A 25,336-nucleotide genomic window follows, 5' to 3' on the forward strand; every position below is an offset into this window, starting at 1 on the left:
ATTCCTGAACTTCTATAATCTGATCTGTCATTGGTCACTTTTTAACAACAAATAAACTTTAAACCAATAGGACGCAGCGTTATTTTTCAATAGGTCACGGTTTGTTATTTTTGCAAGAATAGAAACCAGCGTGATGAATTCATCGAAGATAACAAGGCTCGAAGAAGAGCAAATAAAGGCATTTCAAGAAACACTTTCCAAGTTACAACAATGGTGAGTATTTTATATACAATTTAGATTATTTTTGCCTTAAATCTAGCCATTAAAAAGCCATTAAATTCAAGCAATAGCCCATTTTCTAGCTAGGCTAGGCCTAGCCTAGCTAGCCTGGTGGACGTGGCCCCGTCCTGGCCCTCTCTATCTAGCCAGTAGGCTAGATAGAGAGGGCCAGGACGGGTACTACTACGCCAGGACAGTACTACTACTAGTCTACTATCTAGGCTAGACTAGGGCCTCCAGCCTAGTAGGTCTAACTACTATTACTACTTAGGCCTACTGTAGTCTAGGGGAGGGGAGGGCGATTCGTTTGGCGTACGGCTGCCGTCTGAGTGAGTTGAGTGTCATGTCATGCTATCTTCTTAAATACAATTACCTCATGCATAAAACCACATACCATCTATTACTTTTTACAGGGAATCATTCAAAAGTGATTATGAAACTTTAGAAGAACGTCTAAAAACATTGCCAGACAAAGTGACCCATCAAGTTATGGTATAATGCACTTTTTGTTGTTATTGTATGACACACTATATGACCCTATTATGACCCCTGCTGGGAGAGGCCCATTATTTACAAATAATTAATTATGCAGGGACCGTCATCACAAAATGACTGTCAATGGTGCGTCATTGTTAACTGTAAAAGGTCCATCACTAATTATGCGTCATGGTATACATAAGGTATGACACACATTGGACAAATGATGCACCTCTCTTGTGGGTTGTATAGTGCGTCATTCAATTGACAATTGCATAAGTATATAATATATGTATATATAATATAATGTATTTAATAAACTGAAAAATTATTACTTTTTTATTGAACCAAAAAAAATACACTCCTAAATGGTATAAATACCTTGTGACGTTTCATTGACACGCTGTCAACTTCCTCAAACTAATTTCTTTTTAGTTACTTTAGTTATCAATAATCTTCTTCAGCTCTCATCAATATCTATATAACTATAGCTGACCCAGAACAGATTATATTTTTTCATAAAGTTCATCCTTGGGCACTCTTGAGTGGTATGTGCGCTATATAAATCTATATTATTAGGCCTATTATTCATAAATAGCCAAACAAAACAAGACACACTTTTTTGAACCAAGAATCATAGGCAAATGGAACGCACTACCACAACACGTTATAGACAGTACCACTATAAATAATTTCAACCATATGACTAACACATCAACACACCCAAGAAAGGAGGCAGTCAATACGAGTATTAACTCACTCCTGATAAGAACTACTGTACTGCTGTATATGCATAATATGAAAATATGTATTGTGTTTTTTGTATGCAGGTGCCATTTGGGCCTATGGCATTCATGCCTGGGCAATTGATACACACAAATGAGATAACAGTTCTGCTTGGTGATAACTGGTTTGTGGAGAGGTCAACAACACAGGCCTGTGGAATAGCACAGAGAAGGATTGAACGTAGGTGGTATACTAGGATGATGATGATCGTAAGGCATAAATATTGCTGATGCTCTAGAATAATAATAATATTCTGTATTTATAAAATGCCTAATGTTGTGAAACCTCTGAAAGTTCTGTACGTATTATTACCCAGGTGGTCATTTTTGGATCAAACACATATGGAAACATACTCCCATAATGCAACTAGTAATCAGCTTAAAGTTGTGTCGTGACCTTACCAGGTACAATACCATTGTACACTCGGGTAGAGAGAGGCAAACATAAATAAATTGACTTACCCAAGGATACAAGCAATGCGACTGCATTGGATTCAAACCCACCCCTTTAGGTTCAATAGTGATACTAGTGCATTGTAATTCAAATTGGTGGAACCAATCACATTTCTTTCATGCTAGATCTTGATTAACCAATCAGGTTTGGGTTTTTTTGGTAACTGCAATTTATCAGGATCTTGCACTTAAATTACCTGAACATCAGTTGTTGGTTGTCTAGTGAATTTGCATGTGAAAAGGCAGTTGATAGCATTGCTAACCATTAGTATGACTAGTGGCCATAGCCTTAGTGTGAACTGTTAAACTTTAAATTACTGATAAACACTATCTACGTTAAACTTTAAATTACTGATAAATAATATCTATGTTAAACTTTAAATTACTGATAAATAATATCTATGTTAAACTTTATATTACAGATAAATAATATCTATGTTAAACTTTAAATTACTGATAAATAGTATCTACGTTAAACTTTAAATTACTGATAAACAATATCTATGTTAAACTTTAAATTACTGATAAATAATATCTATGTTAAACTTTAAATTACAGATAAATGGTCCATGTCTATGACCAGAGTCTTAAGTTCTAGAACTCACTAAAGCCTTCTGCAAGTACTGTTTCAAAGTGTTTCCCTGGTCACATGACTTAAGATCATCCAAACATAAAGAAGATTCTGAGTGAGATAAAATAATACATTACACAAATACATACATTATTACAGTATAATACTTTTTTTTACTAGATGTTCAAAAGATGATAAAAGACCTTCAGAAACAGAAAGAGTTACTGGAAGCCAGACTAGGCTTTACAGCTGATTTTAAGGCTGAGACATCTAGTATGAGTGGTCTTGTGGACATCAGGGAAGAGTATGATGAAGAGAAAGAAGCTAAATGGAGAGGTTATTAGGATTTGTCATCTTATAACATGCTATTACCTTTAAAATTCACAAACCCATAAATGTAAACCATATGGAATGATCATGATGCTCGATGGGAACTTTGGCAAATTTAAAACTATACTGTAGTATACAAAGGAAGATACTGTTCACTTACTTACTATACTTACCTACTTACTTACTGTGTTACTTATGTATAATCAATATGTAAATATTATTATTTTATGTTTCAGAGGAAAGAAAAAAAAAGCGAATTGCTACAAAACCAAATTTAACAGCTGAAAGAAGAAAATGTGAAAAACAACAATCACCAGCAGAAAAGAGTAAAACTGATGGTGAGTAAATAAATCAAACACATTTGGGAGTTTTCACAGGAGCATGTAAACCTTAACTTTAGCGCTATTTCCCAACATGCAACACGCAAGCTCCACCCACTTTGTAAACAAATCAATCTTCGCATGCGCAATCATTATGAACAATTTTAATTACGTGCGTCGAGAACCTTATTTATGAAAAATAGCGTCAATGAAAAACATTAACCGAAGGGTATCGAAACATGGAAGCATCATTAAATTTCTGCAAAATGATTGAATTGTAAATTTAAAAGTTGACCTTTCACCTTGACGACCTGACGAACACAAGCTCATTCTTTCTTATACCGAGCTGCACCCACACACCAAGTTTGAAGACCGTGCAACCCCTAGTCTCTGAATAAACACAGACAGACAGAGATAGGGCTTTAGTAATAGAGCCTAAGTAATACATTTTCAGAATGTTTTTTTCCATATGGACCTGGAAGAATGACTTGAATATCAGGAACATGATCCAATGATCGAGAAGTCACAGTAGAACTATCCTAGATTCTAAAAGACAACTGATTCTTCTTTTTTATCCACCTAAAATTGTGTGTTTTATACTGTGTTAAAAAACAGCAAATGTAATTGCAACTGATTAAATATATCTGTCTAACAACAGAAAAACCAAATAAAGGCAAGGAACAAAATTCAGACAATGAAGAGAAAACAAGAAAACAGAAGAGAATGGAGGAGATGGAAGCAGCCTTGTTGGCCAGACTTGATGCCTTAGAGAAACAAGAAGAGGAATTTGATGAGCTGGCAATGTTAGTCAATATCATATTATTACAAATTGTAGCATACCTGATAAGGACTATTGTATAACCAGGGAGTTGTAAAATAAGTATAACCATACCTGTAGTTTCAAACTTGGTTTAGATTCTACACTGTATTTCGTCTTGGGAAAAGGATAAATATTTTGGCACACATGGCGTTTCATCAGAAACTAACTGATTGAATGGACTAACATAAAAAAAGACAATATCTACAGACTTGTGGCAAGTCTAGTTCAGACCAAGTACATCCTATAGTTTGTGATGAGTAGGAGTCTGTATTGGTGTACTAGTTCCAGTTCTAGTGGTTGTGGATATATGAATTATCACCTGTTAAGACTGTATTGACAATATACAACATAAATGTTTCACCTGTTTTAGGATGTCTGATTTTGATGAAAATGAGATGGATGATGATGATTTTGATTCAGATGATTTAGATGAGGAGAGTGACAATCCTGCTTATGGAACTAAAAATAAATCTGTTCAGTGGAAGGATAAGTCTGACAATTCAGTAAACAAGATTACATTTCAACACAGCAGTTCATCTAAAACAGAGGTATGTTTTTTTTTTTACGAGGGTGGTCCATCCAGCCGAAGCTGATCATTATGGACCCTCACAAAAATACAATATGACAAGACATAAACATGCAAACATTAAAAATTTAACTAGATATGAACTCATCACTTTGATCCGCACGTTGGAATTTTGCGCACAGAAAAAGATTATACCATTATGACCTGAAGAATATGATGTTAGTGCTGATTTCTGTCTAGATTGTGTCATATAGTATTATACGGTGTAAAATAATAAATTCAAGAAACACTAAAACATCCCTGACAAAGCATTTTCAGAAAAAGAGAAAAAAAAAATATGTAAACCCTAAATGTGTGATAATTAAGACAGAAAATTAAAATTTCAGATTCCAGAAACATCTGAATCGGAAATGATACAGTCACCAAGAGATATTTACAAGCTTGTCCAGTCCTCTCCAGATGAAGGAAAGTCTTCTGGTGCAGTGAAGTCAATCTTAAAGAAACAGAGCAGTTATGGAAAACTGGAGACTAAAGAAGTTGTAAAAGAGTCTCCTCCAAGACAACCAAAGCCAGCTCCAACTTCGGTAAATTGCTTTTCATAACGCTCTCTTTTTATTGTTTCTTTTATAATCGGTAGTATTATTGTCAAAAATGTTTACATTGTGACTCTATTAAGGTATTTCAATTGTATTGTAATACAGTAAATATATTCTATATAGGTTTTTACCGGATCTGTAGTTGAACGAAAACCAGAAACTAAAAACATGACAGCACAAGACTCAACTGATCAACCTCAGAAGAGGGTTTCCAAATTTAAAGCAGCACGCCAAGGGAAGCGATAGCATCCGCCAGCAGTGAGAGGGCAGTAAAAATCATACCATGTATCACATATATAAATCAGAGGGTGAGGACAGATTAATTGTGGTGATACTAGGTCTACTGTTTGCAGTTATCACAGCAAATGTTGTAGACAGGAACTTCAAGTTTCATGTGGTGGTATTCAATCAAGTCCCCAAAGTTCTCCTTGATATGAGCATGTCTTTGATTGTTTATATGTACTGCTGAAACCCCAGACAAGAAATTCAATTTTAAATTATTAAACAGTCCTTTTCAAAACAATATTATGTTATTTTTGTAACAACAAATCATGACATGATTAAATAAATATTTTATATCGTATATGTTTCTGCTTGTTATTTTTCAACAACTATTTCATTACAAAATGTACAGTACTGACAACTACTGCTCATAATAAGTCATTACCCATTTCACATTATATCACTAAAACACTAAACAGTGCAACACTACAGTATCCTTATTCAGAGATATAAGATACTGTATTTATTTGAATAAACGCCCCCGTATAACAAATACTGTAAATTGTTTGTTAAACTCTTCCAAGTTATTGAACATATTCAACTTTTGCACCACTGGGATGCAAACAAATAACATCGATATTGGCAAGTGGATGGTCACTCATTCACCATGTGTAAGGCTCGAATCTCACAATAATCTTGAACTACAAGATGAAATGTCTGCCTAGCAAGCAGAAGATTCCAGATCGATTCACAGTTGGGGCAGCTTTACCTCATTCACAGATTTCCTCACCATCAGCAGTATATCACTGTGGTTCTGTTTTCATGCCATTCAAATGTATGTAAAGCTCTGTCTTCACTATCAAACTTTGGGACAAAAAAATGTGTTGTGCAGACAGCTATACTTGTGTAATTGAACAGATTGAGTTACAATATTGTCTGTGGTACTTTTAGTAAAGTTGAGGTCAAAATGATCTCTGTTGGGCATTTATTACTACAGTATAACCCCTCATTTGGGACATCCCTATTAAGAGGATACTTTCCTGTTAAATGAATGAGGGCAATATATGTGATAACCCTATACAGGGTACCTATACAGGGTACACTTCTGAAGATGTCTCCTTTAACAGGGGTTCTACTCTAGTCCTATTACACTATACCACACCAAGCGTGTTAAAGATAATAAATAATACAGGCATTAATAGAATGTGGTAAGACACTAGAAAATAAATTAAAATGTATAAATATTATGTCAGAAAGAAATACGCATAGAAAACATACTTTATTTCGTAAAAACTTTATTGACAAATTCTCAACTGCCGGGGATGGTTACCCCTACTTCAAAAATCACACACTCAGTACATCAAAATTAATTCAAAGACAATTTTGTAAAAAATAAACTATTACATAGTTAAAATTTGATTGTTCCCCTTTTTTAATACTACATTAAAAAATTATATTTTCTAATTTAAAAAAAAATACAGTATAAAAATCACTTTAATTAAAAAAATGAGGTTATATATAAAACAAAGTTGTGTTTTGTATTTCATTGAACTATAAAACACAATATTATGGAAATGACTTTGACTGTATAATTAACTGAATGTTACTACTGTACGTTAATATAATGCTTATGCATGCAAAATTAATCACCATTCAGCACCTTTTATTTTAAGTACAATTAATTCTGAAGAATTCAAAAATAAATAGTTAAATACACAAAAGCATTAATTATGATATTACCATTAGCAGAAAGCATTAAATATCTCTTGCTTTTGGCAAATTATAAGAATACAATTTCAGAATATTTAATGTTATGAATTTGATTAAAGCTAAAATTATATTTAATACAAAATTAATTTAATTCTAAACTGAGTGGTATAAAACATTTTTAATTTTAAAAATTTGCTAAAACAAATGTCATATTCATAAAATTTAGTACTGAACCATACCACATGGTTTTATTCAAACCATATCAAAATAATTTGCATATTTTTAAACAATTTGCATATTTTTAAACAATTTGCATAATTTATCATTCAAATGATAGTTAGCCTTTAATAATGAGTTTATTTACATATTTTATAGTATCACTTTAAATTGCTAAAAATATTACATTTTTTGTACAAATTATTACCAGTTGGGAATTAACCAAACAAAAATATTTGGCAGAAATGATACGGATCTAAATTTATCTACACGGCAAAAAATAGCTCAATTTAAATACAGTTAACATTTTAAATAAAACATAACCCGTTTAGTTTATTTTTTACTGTACATGTATATAATAAGAAATATTTATATATTAATACATTTAAATAATTTTCTAAAGAAAAATACAAGTGGCAGACGGTTACTTTCACTAATACAATATATAAACAAATACCACTAAAAAAAATGTATACATCTAGGTACATTATATAGCATGTCCACTGATTCTTTCATCTGGGATGGACTGATCGAGTTGCTATTTACGAATCTTAGGAATTGACACATGCAAGTCATCTGTTTGCCATTTCACCGCACTGTTCTTGGAATTTGAAGTTTTACAAAATACTGTACTGCTTGATGTTTAGTGCATTTTTATCAATCAAAATTGTCATTGCTTGTAACCAAATTCTCATTACTTTACTTGTGATCATATTGTCAATAATTGTGACCATTGTCATTGCTTGCGACCAAATTGTCATTGCTTGCGACCAAATTGTCATTGTGACCAAATTGTCATTGCTTGTGACCACATTGTCATTGCTTGCGATCAAATTGTCATTGCTTGTGACCAAATTGTTGTTCCTTGCGACCAAATTGTCATTGCTTGTGACCAAATTGTCATTCCTTGTGACCAAATTGTCATTGCTTGTGATCAAATTGTCATTCCTTGTGACCAAATTGTCATTGCTTGTGATCAAATTGTCATTCCTTGTGACCAAATTGTCATTGCTTGTGATCAAATTGTCATTCCTTGTGATCAAATTGTCGTTCCTTGTGACCAAATTGCCATTACTTGTCTCCGGATTGTCATCAGTTGTACTGATCTCAATGAAGATATGCCTAAAAAAATGCAAAACCATCATCATCATCTACCGACAAGGTTGAGTAAATTTGAGATGCCAAAGTCTTTATCTTTGAACTATACATTTTTTCTTGGTTTACGTTGGCTAGTCAGAAAATTGCAATGTATGTATTCATGGTATCTTGTATTTCCATCCTCAAGAATGGTTCACATCCAAGCTGTACAATTTCTACTTTGATCTCCATTCTCAAGTAGAGTTCTAAGCTGTACATCTTTTGCTTTGATTTCCATCATCAAGTACGGTTCACGTCCAAGCTGTACATCTTTTGCTTTGATTTTCATCCTCAAGTACTGTTCACATCCAAGTTTTACAGCATTTTCTTTTGATTACCATCCTCAAGTACTGTTCACGTCCAAGTGTTGTGCAGTTTTTCTTTGATTTTCATCTTTCCGACTTGAAACCCAAGATGATTCTATCCTGTGGCAAATACTGCAACTCAGAATCATGTGAGCAACGCATGCTTGTAATCTCGCATTTGGACATTGTCATACATAATACTGTATGACATTTCATTATGTTATAGTGACTTCAAATCCTACAATCACAATTTACAACACAAAGAACAAACACTGAATCTTGTCAATCACAAAATCAAAATTCATTTTTTGGCAAAAGACTAAACTTTATGCATGAGCGCCTCGATCCATCATCATAAACACTGCTCGTGCCTTTTCTTACTACTTTGTGGTGGTGTTAGAATACCTTGCATGAATACTGGACTATTGTTGTTCAATAAGTTATGTGTATCTTTCGCTACCTCTTGGGCTTTATCCTACAAAACAAAAGATATCGGAAATGTCAAGTTTTTTGTTAGGCAGCACAAGAAAATATACAAGGATATAGTTGTGTGCTGGGTGGTACTGTAACATCCTGCGATGATATGTTGTTTTTTCCGTCAATTTTTTTCATGTCACAAGATATAAAATAAATGTGCTGTAGCACGTTCGAGAGTTCATTATATACCATAGAGTACTGCAATTTAGTTTTAAGATTTCATTTTCGTTACACGGTAAGTGACCAACAACATGAGCTAAAAAAATGCTAGGCTGTTGTTTACTGATCACGGGTAAGGAATCTGTAGTATCATGCGTCTATAATTGATTTATTCTGCTTCCAAAATTGGAGCCCTGCCTTTCGAATGGCTTAGGTCTTAGCCGTTCATTAAATATAGGGGTGTTATATAAAAAAAATATGAAAGCTTTATATTCATGAGAACATTTTTAAAATTGATTTAAAATATGTAATATGGATGAAATTATGCTTTTTTTCAAATAAGGAATGCATTAGAAAACAGTATAAAGCATCCAGGATTTATGTTTTTCATTAAAGGCTACAGAAAACTACTAGCAATTCTGACCTTAAATGCTTAATTTTAACATGCAATTTCAATGAAATTTTTTTTTATGAATATGACCACTTTTTGGACAAAAAATAGCTAATATTAAAAGTAAATTTTTTTAGTTTTTGGTGGACGCTATGCGAAATTATGATGGCTAGAAGATCTCAAAATAACCTGGATGAAATAAAAGGTGATGGTTGGTTCCACCCACCTAACACACCTACACCATCAACAAATTAGGTACCCTCAACACATACATAGAAAAATCAATTGCTGGATTAAGCAACAAGGACATGTTTTTTACTTTGAAGGGTCTATTGATTATAACAGTGAGACAATAACAATAGGGTGTGAAGATTACACAACAAAGAAGACATTACATCAACAGTTTGTTAGTGAGGGTATTTGTTCCCAACATGTACTAAAGCTTTAGAAAGTGAAATCTAACATTGTAAATAAACAAACCAAGGTCAATTTTCCTTTACTGTTAGCATTTTCTTTTAAATCCAATTTTGGTCCCTCTCTCCCTGTCTGTTATGCAACACACATTTTACACTTTTTTCTTTACTTAAAGATGTATTATCCCTTTGACTAATTCCAAAAAAATTTAAAAAAAAGATTTCGAAAAAAAGTGGGTCATTTTGAAGTATCATAATAGTTATTAACTTTCACCAAAAATTAGTTGGAAAAAAAAATCATTTAACTGAAATACGTTTTCGATCAAAACATATCTCATAATTCAACGCGCTTGTTTGGCTACTCTGTATGCATAATCATAAAATTTCCTCGCAATCTTCTCAACCGTGACAAGTTGTAAACAATCCTAATTGGTATCTTGCATAATAAATACTTGTGGTTTGAACTGTTTGTTTACCTTCGTTAGCGACGATTTTCCAGACGAAATGTAATCAAATTAATTTACCTGTTAATTATGTAAACTTGTTGTTTTTGGCTTGAATTTTCGACTTAAAGTGAATAACTTTTATATTACTTTGATATGGCCAATTTAAATTTAGAATATTTTGACCTTCATTTTTTGTGTTTCAATGGACAATACATCTTTCATATTGGTTTGTGGAAATTGTTAGATGGATTTGATTAATATGAATTTGTTCTGGTATATATTTTAAATAGTAACATTGTAAATATTTTTTATTTTGTTTTTGTATAGTGATTTTTACTGTTTTATTAGTTTTAATGTCTTTTTATGAATGCTTTTTTAATCTAGTGTTCAGAAAACAGGACCATATGTACACTAGTGCAATATCTATGCCATTGTATTGTATGCCTATGTATAAATAAGTTTAAAAATGATTAATGTCTAAATAAAGTACTTCCTGAGGCAGAATACTTTGTTGGTAAATAATGTTGTTGTGTATTTTTATCTACACTAACTATTACTTACCAGCAAAGCTAAATCATTAACATGAGTTTGAATGTTGTGCGAATCATCGTTTGTGATGTTCGGGAACATTTTTAATTTTGCTAGGCCAGCTTCACGAATTGTCATTGCAAAGCTCGTCATCCATTGCACACACGTAGCTATGTCGTCCCACTGAAGACCTACAAAAGATTATCAGATTAGCAAGATTAGGCAACATTTAAAATGCGAAGGAAGTCTGTGGTTTAAAGATCAGTGAAAATATTGATTAGAGGGGGAAGATTAGTGAGTCCTTTTGTGTTTTACAAAGGAAATGCTTAATCAATTTATCTAGAAATTCACTGAGCATTAATAAATAATTCTGTACTGGCTGGAAGATAAGGAATTGCACACAATACTATAATAACCATCATTTGGGATTAACATAATCCTACTTACTGCAGTAATTACATTTTCATACCAATAATGTTTAAGTCAGTCACTATAATAAACAGTGTATATGGTCACCCAAAAAGAGCTTGTTTAATAGTTTTATAAACAGGTTAATTTAGTTACTGCATTAGAATAATGTTAACATGGACACTTATATGATTGATCAAAATGGTTTAAAATAAGTTCGGAAGATGTTTACCAAATACTAGGAATTATATCGAGGTTTTTTGGGATGGATGCAACCTGTAGATGAGAGTTAACAAACATGTGGAAGGAAGGCATTGAAACAACATTAGGCTAGGCCCAAGAATTTTGGCTTACTTGTGACTTGGTAGGTAAGCTGCTCGGAAGACAGATGATAGAATGCTGAAGCTGCTATTGTACTATTATGAAATTGCAGTGAACTAATATCCAAGGTACATAAATCAATTAACTATATAAAGATAAATGAAAAATGAAAGACAAAACAATGATTCCTGGAAATATTTAATATAATTATAATATGACTTTAATACATTTTTTCCATATTAAATGCAACAAATTACTAATAATAAAAGCATAGAAAATACATCCGAGTGTGCCCTAACCAATAAGGATACAGTAGCTTCTGTGAACACTGTAACATCAAATTTTAGATGGCAGTCATAAAATTACATTGTGATAGCTTTACTTCAGAAATGCATACACATGTCATGCTCTGTTTTTTGGGAAACTTCAACTTTAGAACATTGGCATTCACAAAATTTGGTCAAACAAATTGTCAGACTCTGGTTCATTGGGGTTTGATTTGGTTTATTGGGGTTCAATTTGACACACAAACAGAATGGTGCAGTCAAATATAACCCAAAAAAAACAAACAACAAAAAATAAGACATGTAATGGTACATGACAACAACAGTTATTTACTATACTATATATAAACACACATACAAAAAATCAATGTATTATTGTAATGAGGTGTAGAACAGAATACAATGACAACAATACTTACTTGGGCTATTTGTACAAATGCTGCTTGTGAGTAATTTGGGAAAACAAAGTTGGAATTATTTTGAATAATTTCTTCTACATTGCACAATTGAAGATAAGTGTTTAGCCAGGCGTTGGCTGTAACTGGAGTTAACTCCCAGTTTAAGGCCTGTAATGAAGATACAAATTATATGATAAAAAATACATCGTTTGTCTAGTTTAGCCGAAAACTTTCACTTTTCACGACCTATGACCTATTTTTCCGCCATGCTAATTCATTGTGCACATGTGGGGACAAGTTTCCTTACTTCATTCTATGAAATATTTTGTCGGATTCAAAAGACGTAGATCCTAGGCCCTTACCAAGCTCTCTTTAGGCCCTGTTAAGGCTTAGTTATTAGCAGGGTAAGTTTGTTTCATGGGTGTGGTCATCACTAACTTTGGTGGGTAGAAACCAACTTACAAGGGTAAAATAACAAAGCGTGAAGGAGCCTTTATTCACTATACCTACATCTATGTTATTAAATGAGATATAACATTAGGAACTGGCACTGGGTTTTTAACTCGTCAAAAATAGTCTAGTAGTTCTTACTAAAGCATGTGACCTAGTAATACAGAACAATATACTGTATGTAGAGAACTGACCCACAGTGAACTACTACCGCCTGTCAACTGGCATGGTCCGAACAACGGTCTTTAATTGGAGGAACCTGTTCGAGAATAGTATGTAAGCTCTTTATTTACCTTTAACATTACAAGTTCTTGGTCTAGTATTTCAGAATCTGTACAAGCACCATCAGTTACATACGCAAATTCTGTAAGTTTTGGTGGATAGATTTCCTGCAATAATAGAAACATAATATTAGTTCACACACGTTCTCTTACGAAAGAACAAATTTTTTGAAAGAGGGTATGGTGTAATGGTATACAAATAATGAATTGACAGTGAGTGAGTGGCGAATAGTTAAGACAGTGGAACCTAGCCACAACATTTGCAAAGGTTCAAGGCTCACTCGCTCCATGGTTCAGGTGGTCTCGGACCATGTCCAAATCTAGTTCATTTGCACTTTAAAAGACCTAGTACATCTTTTGAGAGGACTAGGGGTTACCCCTCTTTAGTAGGTCTTACACAGCCACTGTTGCACACAGCACTCATCATAGTCCAGTACACTGGGCCCACTGGGAGAACAGTTTTTGACTTAAGAGGTCAACCAGTAAAAGAATAAATAAATAAACTTTATTATAAAATACCACTAAACAATTTGAAAACCTTACCTCTAATTTGGAAGCAACAAATAATGCTGTGATTCCTATAAGTTGCAGCTTATTCTTTGGAATATTACTCTTAACCGATAAAAACCTATCAATAAAGTCCATAGCTAGGTAATAGGTTTCTCTGTGTAATTTGTAAACTTCACTAACCTGTGGATGAGAATATGAAAATAATAAGCAGGAATAAATATGTGGAGATACTGTATTTTGGGTACATGTTTGCTATTTTGCTATAGTCCAGCATACTGTACAATGACTAACAAATGCCTCTATAAGCTAAGTTATAGTGGGGCCTAAACATCCCGGTGCCAAATGTGTGTTTTTTGTTTTGAAATAGTGGGGCCTAGAACTTAATCTAATGTACTATCTTTTGCACAGCAAATTAAAACATTTAGGTTCCCCTTGGATTGCATGCCTCACTGACTTGAGATGGCTTGATGTTAAACATGATAAATTTGAAATGTAATAATTGCAAATCAAACAGAAATAATATGCAATTGTTTCAATTGAGAAATTGTATTTCTAATAATTTCCATAATATTCACAGACAAACGATGGTCATACCTCTATTAACCAATCTAATAATATAGCTCGCATACGGGTTTCTAGATTAGGGTGTTTGTGTAGGTAGTTCCTGTCGCATTTATTCATGTACGAGTTTTCTTGCTCGAGCATGAACCGCCACACGTCTTGATGATCCGCCCAGTTTAACGTTGGTAATGGTGATGACCTAAGCGTGGATGGGGTCGGGAAGAGGTTCTTGAAACGAAATATCGAGCTCTTCTCACAAAACTCCGGTGTTGTAGGCGGGTTAGGGTTAAACTGAGCAGGGATGATTGTACTAGTTGGTACACCAGTTGTCTCGGAGATTGGGATCCAGCAAGTCTAATGAAAAGTGTAAAACATTAATTAAATGATCAATATACAGTACAAGTACATGTTTACACAGTAGGACCCCTCTTTTGAAGCGAATACTTTCCCATGAAACAAACAAGGGGAAACACAATTACAAGCTCCTATTTAAGGGGACACAAGTGAGTCATTGGTCAATTTACTTGAATTGTGCTTGCATATTTCCATTTCGACCTAGTGGGAACCAAGCTTTTATTAGGTGTTCTACCTGTAGGATGATCTGGTGAATAACCATTTTTTAACCCGATGTCAGGGAGCAGGTTAGTGCTTCAACAATCAGTAAATCATGGAAGTTGATTAATATTCATTTTTCTGATCAGTTGCCAAAAAAACATTATTTATACCTGTATTTGAAACTGCTGTCTTCTCTTCTGAATTTCCATACTTCGAATATCCGCCTTAAAACAAAATTAAATCATTAAACTTGTGAAAAAAATTTGCCTAACAACCAAATAAATGATATAAAAAAAGTAATTCTGTGGGTGTTGGATAAGGTCAGCATTAGAGGGTTGTAAAGAGGTTTCATGGGATGAGTGCACAAGAATACACCAAGCTGACTGGTCCTAAGCTGACTCTAAATCTTATAAAACATTTGGGTGTTATAAATGTAGATACTTTAGGTAATAAGGCACACCAACTAATTAATAGTATATCTCACCTCGCCAATCATGTCTTTAGCTTTGCGCTTTCGAGTACAGATCTTAAAGTCTTCTTCTGTGATGGTACAGGGAGCTTGAACTACCCTCTGCTTTGCTTGCAGTCTTCCACTAAAATAAAAATGAGCCTAGACATTTACTATCAATTACATATTACTGGTTTCACAGATAAAAGAAAGGAATGGGGGGAGGGGGAGGTAGGGGAAGTCACAAAGTTGTATCCCAAGATGTTATTTTCTTTAATGGGTACTTCAGGTCATTTTGTTTACAGGTAAATTTTGTAACCTTTTTGGGTTTCCTATTTTGTTCATGCATACTTTCTAAATACTGTATGTACGTGCACAAAATAATAATAAAACTATATCATACCTTCTTCTTGACATTATCTTTAGTAAACAATAGATTATAATAACCTAAAAAATAAATAGAAAAATGTGTTAGGTATTGAATAAATTGACTTCTATAAACTGAGTTTAAAAATACATAATCTTATTTATTTTCAAACATTTTATGCCATGCAAAACAAATGATTATAAGTGTAAACTTCATGAAAAAAAACCTATTATTTTACGAGGAACCAACATGCATGCCTACCAGTGTGTTCGCTGATGAATTAATGACTAACACACAAGGTGATAAAAGCTGTAGCATTTTAAAACAATTACACCCTTCATTATTATCATTGATGGTGCAGATAACAAAAGCATGGAAAAACAATGGCAATGAAACAGTTATAAAGACCGTGGTACATCTCAACTAAAAAAAATATTTTTTAATTAAATTAAACTTATGTTTATTTTAACATCTACTTCTTTGGACTTTTAATTCTGATCCCCGTTTAAATGTTACAGGTCATATGGGTGCAGTTAAAAGATGACTCGGTTTTGGCCGTGTTTCCGCAGCCAAAATCAACTGGTAATTAACCGATAAAAATTGCTGTAGAAACAGAATTTAATTTGCGCTTGAGAAAAATTAACCAATAATTGTCTCATTCAAATCAGATTATTGCATAAATGCAATAATTTTTAACCTTTGACCTGAAGGACAAATCGTTACGTTTTGACTCTTGGTTGTTCGGTACTATTTGATCATGCGCACTTTATTTTGTTATTAATTATCTGATTGTTTAAAAAAATTAATTTTGTTATGGTTGTAGAAACACAGTCTTTTTAACAGATTGAAATGATGTAAACGTAATGCTAAATCCGGTACAATATGCAAAATTCCGGTCATACAAAGACTTTTTCACATAGTTTTGTAGTTAGTAAAACAAATTAATAATTACAAATTTTTTTTATTAATTCAGAGACATTCAATATTTAGAGTAGTAACAAATACAATTCATTTTTGGGGGGAACAGGAACACTGACTGTAGTACTGTAGCTAGGCTACCTGACCTGAAATACAATATCTGGATTAAAAATAAAGATATAATTATTAACAACGTTATCATGAAAGATTGAATAAAAATATCAAAATCTTAAAATATTTTGAATTTTTTCTACAGGAAGTATTTTGAGACAAAGAGTTGGATAGGAAGCTGGGATACCGGTACAATAAGATTCAGGTTTTGTCAGGCTTAGCCGCCTTCTTCGACAGCTTGCACAGAACGACCTATCTTTGATCGATTTATTTTCAACTTAAAAATAAATAACACAGCACAAATCTTACTTAAATATATAGATTATAATCTTATTTACCAATCCCCTTAGTTTTATAACAAATTATAGCCGATAAGTGAAGAAACTTACATTTATTGAAGAACTTTCTAACAATCGATGTTGCCTGAACAGATCCCGCCAGCGCCAATAAGCCAGCTATACAACGCAGCTGTGTCTGCGCATCATCAGCTGCCAGGCCAGCCGTAGGATGGCGTTTTTGCCGCGAAAACCCTCACATAAACACCATTATTTTCACAATAAATGTACTTCAATTTTTAAAATTAACAACTGAATGTAGTTTAAATATTATCTGTTATGTGATTTGTAGTAAAAAAATGTCAAAATTAAGAGCTTGGTTGATAAAATTACAACCTTTGTTTACCGTCCTCTTTCGCGGGCGCGCTCAATTGTTCAAAACAAGTTATCAAATATTCAAAGACATTTTTTTGCAAACCAAAGACCGTTGGAAAAAAATAAATTGTACAAATACGAACTAGAATGAATTTAGATGTTAAATTATAGCTTACCTTTTCTAAATTATACTTAAATGATGAATTTCAGTACGTTTAACAGAGCTAACTTTGAAATTGAATTTCCTTCCCGCCGGCCGGTTAAATGGTTCACTGAGTTTATAAGACATTTGTAACAAGGCAGTTGATTGGTCAAAAAGTGACAGCTGTACATTTTTTCTCTGATAACAAACTTTCTATGTTATTATCGTATTTATTCGAATAAACGTTTATTGTTCAGGAGGGTTTTCATTTAAAATAATAGGGTGAGTTTATTCGAGGGAGGCGTTTATTTTCTGGGTGTAATTAATATGGTAACATGTATAATCAAATAAATTCTCCCTAGATATTATATTATAAAAATACAACACAAATAATATCAAGAAGTGATAAAATACAGTAATACTAACAATTATATCAAAATGCTTGTCCAATGGAATTAAGTCAATGAATTGTACTAATATAAATATGTTTGTGTTTATAGGTATACAATATTGTGTGTACATTATGCATGTGGCGTATTATTTTTATTTTTATTTTTTCAGCCAGAAAGTGTTTTTTCAAGTGGAATAGTTTGCGCTAAAATTCCTGGGGGGTGTTTCGTAAAGTCCCTAATAAGCGAGGTGGAGGACTTTTGATTCTGGTTAGTAATCAGTTATTAGTAATCTGGTTATTTTTTATTTTTTATTTCGTTTTCTTTCAGTAGGGTAGCCCTCTCAGTAATAAAATAAAACTGCTCTTCCGAGGGGCCCTACAACACATTAAAACATAATTTTAAAACAACTTAAACTAAACTTAAACTAAAACTAAACTTCAATGCATGTTCTCATTATTATTATAACTTTTATACCATATTTAAATATATTTCACTGCAACCATCCTAGACCACCGGCAACAATTCACTTAAATGAATCTTAACAAGTGATTTAAAACGGTTATAATTGTTCTTGTTTTTCTCATAAGGTAGGCCATTCCAGAGTCAACTTCCATAATAAACAAAACTACTTTTGTATATTTCGAGGTTACATCTGGGCAAATAAACAGATTATTTTCATAGTTTCTGGTTGGAATATTGTGTACACTACTAATATATTGCAAAACATCACGTAAGTATGAAGGTACAGATTATTGTAAACATCTAAATATTGTACAAATTGTATGATATTCAATTCTTGTCTTAATTGTTAGCCAACCTAAATCATAATGCATTTGTCTTACAGGAGTTCGAATATCAGCACCTAGTATTTATCGTGCAGCTCTATTTTGTACTCTTTGCAATTTTAAAATATGGGCGTTTGAACCAGTACCCCAGACTGTTGAACAATAGTCAATATGTGATAAAAAATAGAGCATTGTATAATCTTTTAATAATTTTAGGAGAAGTAAAACTTTTCAATCTATAAAACAGATGTAGAATCTGTGATAGTTTTGCACATATAAGAATCAATATGTACTTTCCATGAAAGTTGTTCATCAAATGTAAGTCCTAAATATTTAAACGTTTCAACTTTCTTAATCGGAATGTTATAAAAAATTACTGTTTCATCGGTTGTTTTATTAACACGTGCATGACTACCAAAAAGCATGTATTTGGTTTTATCAATGTTTAGAGTTAATTTATGTTTATCTAACCATTGTTTTACATTTTCCAACTGTTCAGTTAAAACTGATGTAAGCTCTTCATTTGATTTACATGCATAAAAAAGCGCAGTGTCGTCTGCATAGAGGACTGTTTTACAAATCCCATCAACACTATCATGTAAGTCATTTATGTATAGAACCAGGCTGGTTCAATATGCTGGCAGTGAAACTATGTGGATTGAATTAAAGGCCTCATACACAGAAAACGTGCATTGTTGGACTGCATTATAGACCACCAAACAACAACGTCCAGCTTCTTCATGTCATCAATCTTTTAAGCTAATATACTGAATAATTAGTGTCGATCTATAGTTGGTGCTTTTTAACCTGCCCGATTTGCAGTGGAATAACGACGGTAGCCATACTTATAAATCAAACTCTGCTACTAATGTTCCTTTTTCTGATCAATCTTAATCATTTTAAACCTTTAGCAATATAATGTTTTCTATACTTGTTTGAATAACATTTTAGATCTTGTACTTTGTAATACTAAATGTTAAATACAAGTGTAATGTTTCCGTGACTCGAGTCTCATATTAAGTTTGATTTTGATTCCTGTGCTCGAGATAGTCATACTTAGGACTATTTTTAATTTTTCTAGAACTAATTGGGCTGATATGTGCAATATTTTTGATCGTATACCTTGGAATATCCTGAAGAGCTTTGATGAAGTCAATGAATGTCTGGAAGTGTTTTATAATTTTGTCTCATCTACTATTAATTTGTTCCCTCTATTACCCCCAAGAAAAAGTTACCCCCTGTTCGAAAGACCTTCGTAAGCTTTAAATTTATAATTATATGACTGTCGTACTGAAGTTCATAACAATGAATTTATCCATGGATAAAAATAATGCTCGTAGAAATTTTAAACAACTTTAGTATTCCAATTATTTCCTCCAATCTAAAAAAACTAAATGAGGACTCTAAACGATTTTGGTCATGGGTTAAGAGTACTGTAACTATAAACAAACAGCCTCGTACATCTCAAGTATGAAGTTTGTAGTGATATTGATAAAGCTAATTTGTTTTTAACTCTGTATTTAATGATGTTAAGATTACCTACCTCCTTATCTTGCTGAATAAATCCCATTGATACTCTTTTTTCTAGTTAAGTTTTTCTGTCAATTCTATAACGAGGTTGCAATAATTCTCAAGCATAATTATTTATTCCCATAAAGCGTCTGACTGCGATAGATTAAATAATAAAATCCTACAATATTGTGCTAACCCTCTTTCCCTTCTCCTCACGTTTTTTCAGCTTTCTCTTAATTCTGGTATTTTTCCTTCCGATTTTTTTAAAATTTTTATATAATTACATTTCGATTTCTCAATCATATAGTATCGAACGTGTTTAATCCAAATTTATTTATTTCATTAACAACGATTCTGGTCCTCTATCAATCTTCCTCCGCTTCATAATCGGAGAGGTTTTTTTCAAATTAGTTGTTCTCTTCAAATTCTTTAACGCCCTCTTTAATTTTAATTTAACACTTTTTTCCCTTTCCCATTGTTGAATCAACGTAACTGAAAATGTTTTATTCAAAGATTATCCAATCTTTACAATTCAATTTCTTTCATGGTATTGTTCCAACTCAATTGAATAGCGACTCTTTAACACTCTCGGCGTGATACAGTACGGCGGAACAGCGATAGTCCCTCAATTGTACGCACGTGCACCAGAGATCAAATTGATACGCCCTCATCTTTCAGTATTTTATTCACGAAGCGGAATCTCCAAAGAAATACTTTTTTATATATTAAACACATCTCTAATAAAACTTTTTTTTACAAAAATTGCATAATATAATGCAACTAAAACGACGGTAGAGACTTTGATTTGACCTCAAATGATTATAATTCCCAAAATCACACCAAAACGAAATGCAACAGGACCTCATCCAGGCTAATTCTTTTTCCCCAACGATTCCACGTCTTGTTCCCATTAATCAAAATCATACAAACGATCTTATTAAGCTAATTTAAATGCATTTTATTGGTCTACATTAGTACATATATCTCTCCAAAAATGTACTTCGTGATACAAGTCATCACATGATCGCGGCGGAAGTACAAAATAGCCGGCACTGTTTGATTTCAAAAGTAATAGTATAAACAAAATATTTAAAAGACTATTTAAACGACCATTCAATAGCGCGTACTATTGCACGCCATTTGACACACAATTGTCCAAATCAAAGTTAAAGAAAAAGTCCGACTAAAGTTATACAATGCCTTAGTTAACCAATACTATTGTATAACTCGGCAACATGGGGATTAACAAAAGAAGAAGAACGAAAACTCGATACTTTTCATCGGAAGCATCTAAAAAAAATTATAGGAATCCGCTATCCACATAAAATCAAAAACATCAAATTATACGATAGGTGTAAGGCAAGACCAATCTCATTGGACATTTTGGAATCGAGATGGCGGCTATTTGGACACATCCTGAGATTGCAAAAGGAAGTTCCAGCCAATAAAGCAATAAACTATTATTTTGAAAACTGTAAGCACTAAAATTATAGAGGACGACCACGATCCAAACTAACGGTAACTCTATTGAACGACCTGATCACCCTACATAAACAATCATCAAGTGCACTCCCCTAGGATCAATAGCATAATAAATAAATAGATATAGAAACGATTTGGAGAATAGCAGAAAACAGACAGGACTCCGAGATATAAGCAAAGCAGCCGAGGCCGGTCCGCCAGACTATCTGCGGACCGGCAATAAACAACAACAAATGATTGATTTATTAGGTGTAACGATAGTTAAATAGTACTTTTTTCCCATCTTTTTCGTGTACAAAAAAAAATCTTTTTGCTTACGGTTTTAAAACCATTACTTTAGACATCCAACAGCGCCGCCTATTTTGTACTTTCGCCATGATGATAACCTCGGAACGGATATACATTTTTGGTCAAAGTGGATAACTATTATTGATTTATATATGTGGCATTGAAATGGCATATTCACCCAAAAATTGCATAAGAATTACAACACTACATCATCGGAGCAATTATTAAATCATATATATATTAAATATATGTTGACATGTATGCTGACGATACCATCATCTACTATTCTAACTCCTCTTCTAAACTAATTGAACAGAATCTTAATAATGCTCTAATTCATCTCTCTACCTGGCTAAAATCTAACAGACTTACACTCAATATCTCAAAAACTAAATCTATGCTCATTGGCTCTTCTCAAAAACTTAAATCTAACTCTATTGCCCTAACTCTTAATGATTCTCCTATTCAATCTGTTACTTCTCACAAACACCTTGGAATCATAATTGATAATACTCTTACCTGGAAATCCCACATATCTTCCCTTTGTAAAAAACTCAATTCAATTATCTACTTACTCAAACGTACCTCTAAATTTACTAACAAATCTTCTCTTCATCTTCTGTACAATTCACTTTTCCTTTCTAGACTTGACTACTGCTGCTCTGTCTGGGGTTCTAAACCTTCTTCTACCACTAAACTTCAAAAAATCCAAAATAAAGCTATCCGTCTACTCCTCGATCTATCTCCCACTACACATCTCTCTCCTCATCACTTTTCCAGTGCTAAGACTCTACCCTTCCATGAACGATACCTCTTTCAGCTTGCATGTCTATCTTTCAAAGCTCTACATCACTCTGCTCCACTTACTATCTGTCAGCTTTTAACTAAATTCACTTCTAACGGCCGTATGAATACTAGGCAAATTACTAAAGGAGATCTTCTTATCCCTCGTACTTACCTTGAAATCTTTAAACTTTCTTTTAGTTTAAATGCTCCTTCTTTCTTTAATTCTCTACCTTTAAGCATTCGTAACTCTTACAATTTCTTCTCCTTTAAATCTCTTTTGAAAAAAAACCTGTTTCTCTCTCCCCGATTTTATTTCTTTTTATCCTTCTTTCATTGTAGGCCTACTGTATATTTATATTTATAGGAATAAATGATAATTTATTTATTTCTATTTAGCTCTACATTTTGTATCGAGCACTTTCGCTTTCATGATCTGCGTTAATTTTACCACGAATTATATTTATATTTATGTATATTTATTTTTTATATCTTCGTTAATTTTGTGTTTTTATAGTTTTTTTTGTATTTCTGTTTGTATTGTTTGAGGGTCCCTAATGATCAGCTAATGCTGGACGGACCACCCTCATAAAATATTGTTGAAATAAAAATAAATAAAATAAAAATAAAATTATATTATTATTATTATTATTATAAGAAATAATACACAAAAACCATCAATCTCATAATCAATACCATCGATCATATTTAGAGCGAGCATGATTGGTGAATTGTGGTCATGTGAATGTCCTCATTGTTAATGCATTGCAATTACGAAGTAATATTTTGAAAACGCATTAGGCCTAATGGTGGAAGTACTCCAGGTCTTCTAACGAAGTTCAAAATTTAAGTTTCATTTCAACCTCAATATTTTGATATAATAGACCAATAATATTATTAAAGGTAAGCAACTCACATTCGAATTATTATTATTCCTGAATTGAGAAGACGTCGTCATCTTTCTCTTAATTCTGGTATTTTTCCTTCCGATTTTTTTAAAATTTTTATATAATTACATTTCGATTTCTCAATCATATAGTATCGAACGTGTTTAATCCAAATTTATTTATTTCATTAACAACGATTCTGGTCCTCTATCAATCTTCCTCCGCTTCATAATCGGAGAGGTTTTTTTTCAAATTAGTTTTTCTCTTCAAATTCTTTAACGCCCTCTTTAATTTTAATTTAACACTTTTTTCCCTTTCCCATTGTTGAATCAACGTAACTGAAAATGTTTTATTCAAAGATTATCCAATCTTTACAATTCAATTTCTATCAAAGATACGGCTAACGATATTTTTTGATTAATTCATTTTGCCATTTTTGTATTTTTCATATTGTATTTGTCTGTGTTTTTATGTATATAATTTAGGCCCCTATATCTAAATATTTTTAAGGCATCTTATAATTGGCGATTTTTCGCTGTTGGATGAAATAAAGAAGAAGAAATAAAGAATGTCATTATTATGGTTATTTCAAGTTTTGTAGGAAGCTCGGCTGTACACAACCGATATTAACAATGTAGATTTAATTCAAAATTGGGATATACTGTGTAGATCAGAAAGAATTAAGATGAAATGCTGCTTCTACCAGTTGGAAACTCATTTACCTCCGCCAAGGAGGTATATATGTAATCGGTAGCGTGTGTTTGTTTGTTACTTGGCAAAAAAGAATTTTGCCAAGTATAGTATTTACTTTGTTTGTTTGTATGTTTGTTACTTGGCCAAATTGAAAATTGGCCAAGTATGTTGATCTGTTTGGTTTGTGTGTGTGTGTTTGTGTGTTTGTTTATTTGTTTGTCATCACTCTAGCGCTCACAGTTTTGATTCGAATGACTCCAAATTACTAGCATACATGTCACCTGGTGCAAGGACGACACTGCCCAATTTTGGTTAAAATCCACGGTCCCAATTCTGGACCACTTTTAAAAATTATTTTCAGACCTGCTAGTGTTAAAAGATAGGACAGAATTTGCAAAAGCCGGTGAGCAGTCTTAAATTAACAAGTAAACTAAAATTGCATTTTCTCGAGAACTACTTGTCCAAAAAACTTCATTTTTGTACAAGAGGCAAGAGTTATAATTTGTGATTTGTAATTTTAAAACATAATTTGATTTAATGTGCACGTTTTTTGATGCTAGTAGTTTCAAAAACCTATTTCTTTTCAAATTCACTCGTTTGATTTTCGCGTTGCTGTTCTATTGTTAGTCAACTGAAGCTATTGTTAATTGAAAGGCTTGTACACATGATGCTTGTAGTGAAATTAGCCTAAATCACAAACAGCATTAAGACACACACAAATATATATATATTTTGTTGCCGGAGAAATCTTATGTAGGATAACTTTACAGTAGGCGGAGGTATGCACTCTCGGAGTGGCTTTCTAGTTATGATATTTGTATCGTTTAGGATATTTGAAGTACGCCCTCTATGTTTATGTTGTGATTTTTAGTCGCGTGGAAGCGACTCTATAGTTCACTATGTCGGTCGGTTGGTCTGTCTGTCTGTCTGTCTGTCTGTCGGTCTGTCTGTCTGTCGGTCTGTCTGTCTGTCTGTCGGTCCGGTATCACTATGCGTTTTATCGCTTTCT

General features: G+C 32.8%; 2 protein-coding genes across 3 annotated transcripts; one reads left to right on the top strand and one right to left on the bottom strand.

The window, feature by feature from the left end:
• The first annotated feature begins 50 nt into the window (after window positions 1–50).
• LOC144849823 (uncharacterized) lies at window positions 51–5,680 on the top strand. Its single transcript, XM_078706899.1, has 9 exons — window positions 51–213; window positions 633–711; window positions 1,527–1,662; window positions 2,686–2,841; window positions 3,072–3,173; window positions 3,814–3,958; window positions 4,346–4,523; window positions 4,888–5,085; window positions 5,221–5,680. The coding sequence occupies exons 1-9, from the start codon at window positions 134–136 to the stop codon at window positions 5,341–5,343; spliced, it is 1,197 nt and encodes a 398-aa protein (XP_078563025.1). The 5' UTR covers window positions 51–133; the 3' UTR covers window positions 5,344–5,680.
• A 923-nt stretch (window positions 5,681–6,603) lies between these two features.
• On the bottom strand, window positions 6,604–17,624 carry LOC144849818 (G1/S-specific cyclin-E-like). Of its 2 annotated transcripts, none has more exons than XM_078706893.1 (11): window positions 17,540–17,624; window positions 15,721–15,764; window positions 15,354–15,462; window positions 15,040–15,093; window positions 14,348–14,668; window positions 13,787–13,933; window positions 13,256–13,351; window positions 12,534–12,680; window positions 11,864–11,975; window positions 11,135–11,292; window positions 6,604–9,162 (listed from the first exon to the last, which is right to left on the bottom strand). In XM_078706893.1, exons 2-11 carry the CDS (start codon window positions 15,732–15,734, stop codon window positions 9,040–9,042), a joined length of 1,281 nt encoding a protein of 426 aa, XP_078563019.1. In that variant the 5' UTR covers window positions 15,735–15,764; window positions 17,540–17,624; the 3' UTR covers window positions 6,604–9,039. The 2 variants fall into 2 exon arrangements, with proteins under 2 accessions (XP_078563019.1, XP_078563020.1); XM_078706894.1 differs by lacking the exon at window positions 17,540–17,624 and adding an exon at window positions 17,103–17,516.
• Between the last annotated feature and the right edge of the window lie 7,712 nt (window positions 17,625–25,336).

Source organism: Antedon bifida, chromosome 8 (genome assembly GCF_963402885.1).
Source record: "Antedon bifida chromosome 8, ecAntBifi1.1, whole genome shotgun sequence".
Lineage (NCBI taxonomy): Eukaryota > Metazoa > Echinodermata > Crinoidea > Comatulida > Antedonidae > Antedon > Antedon bifida.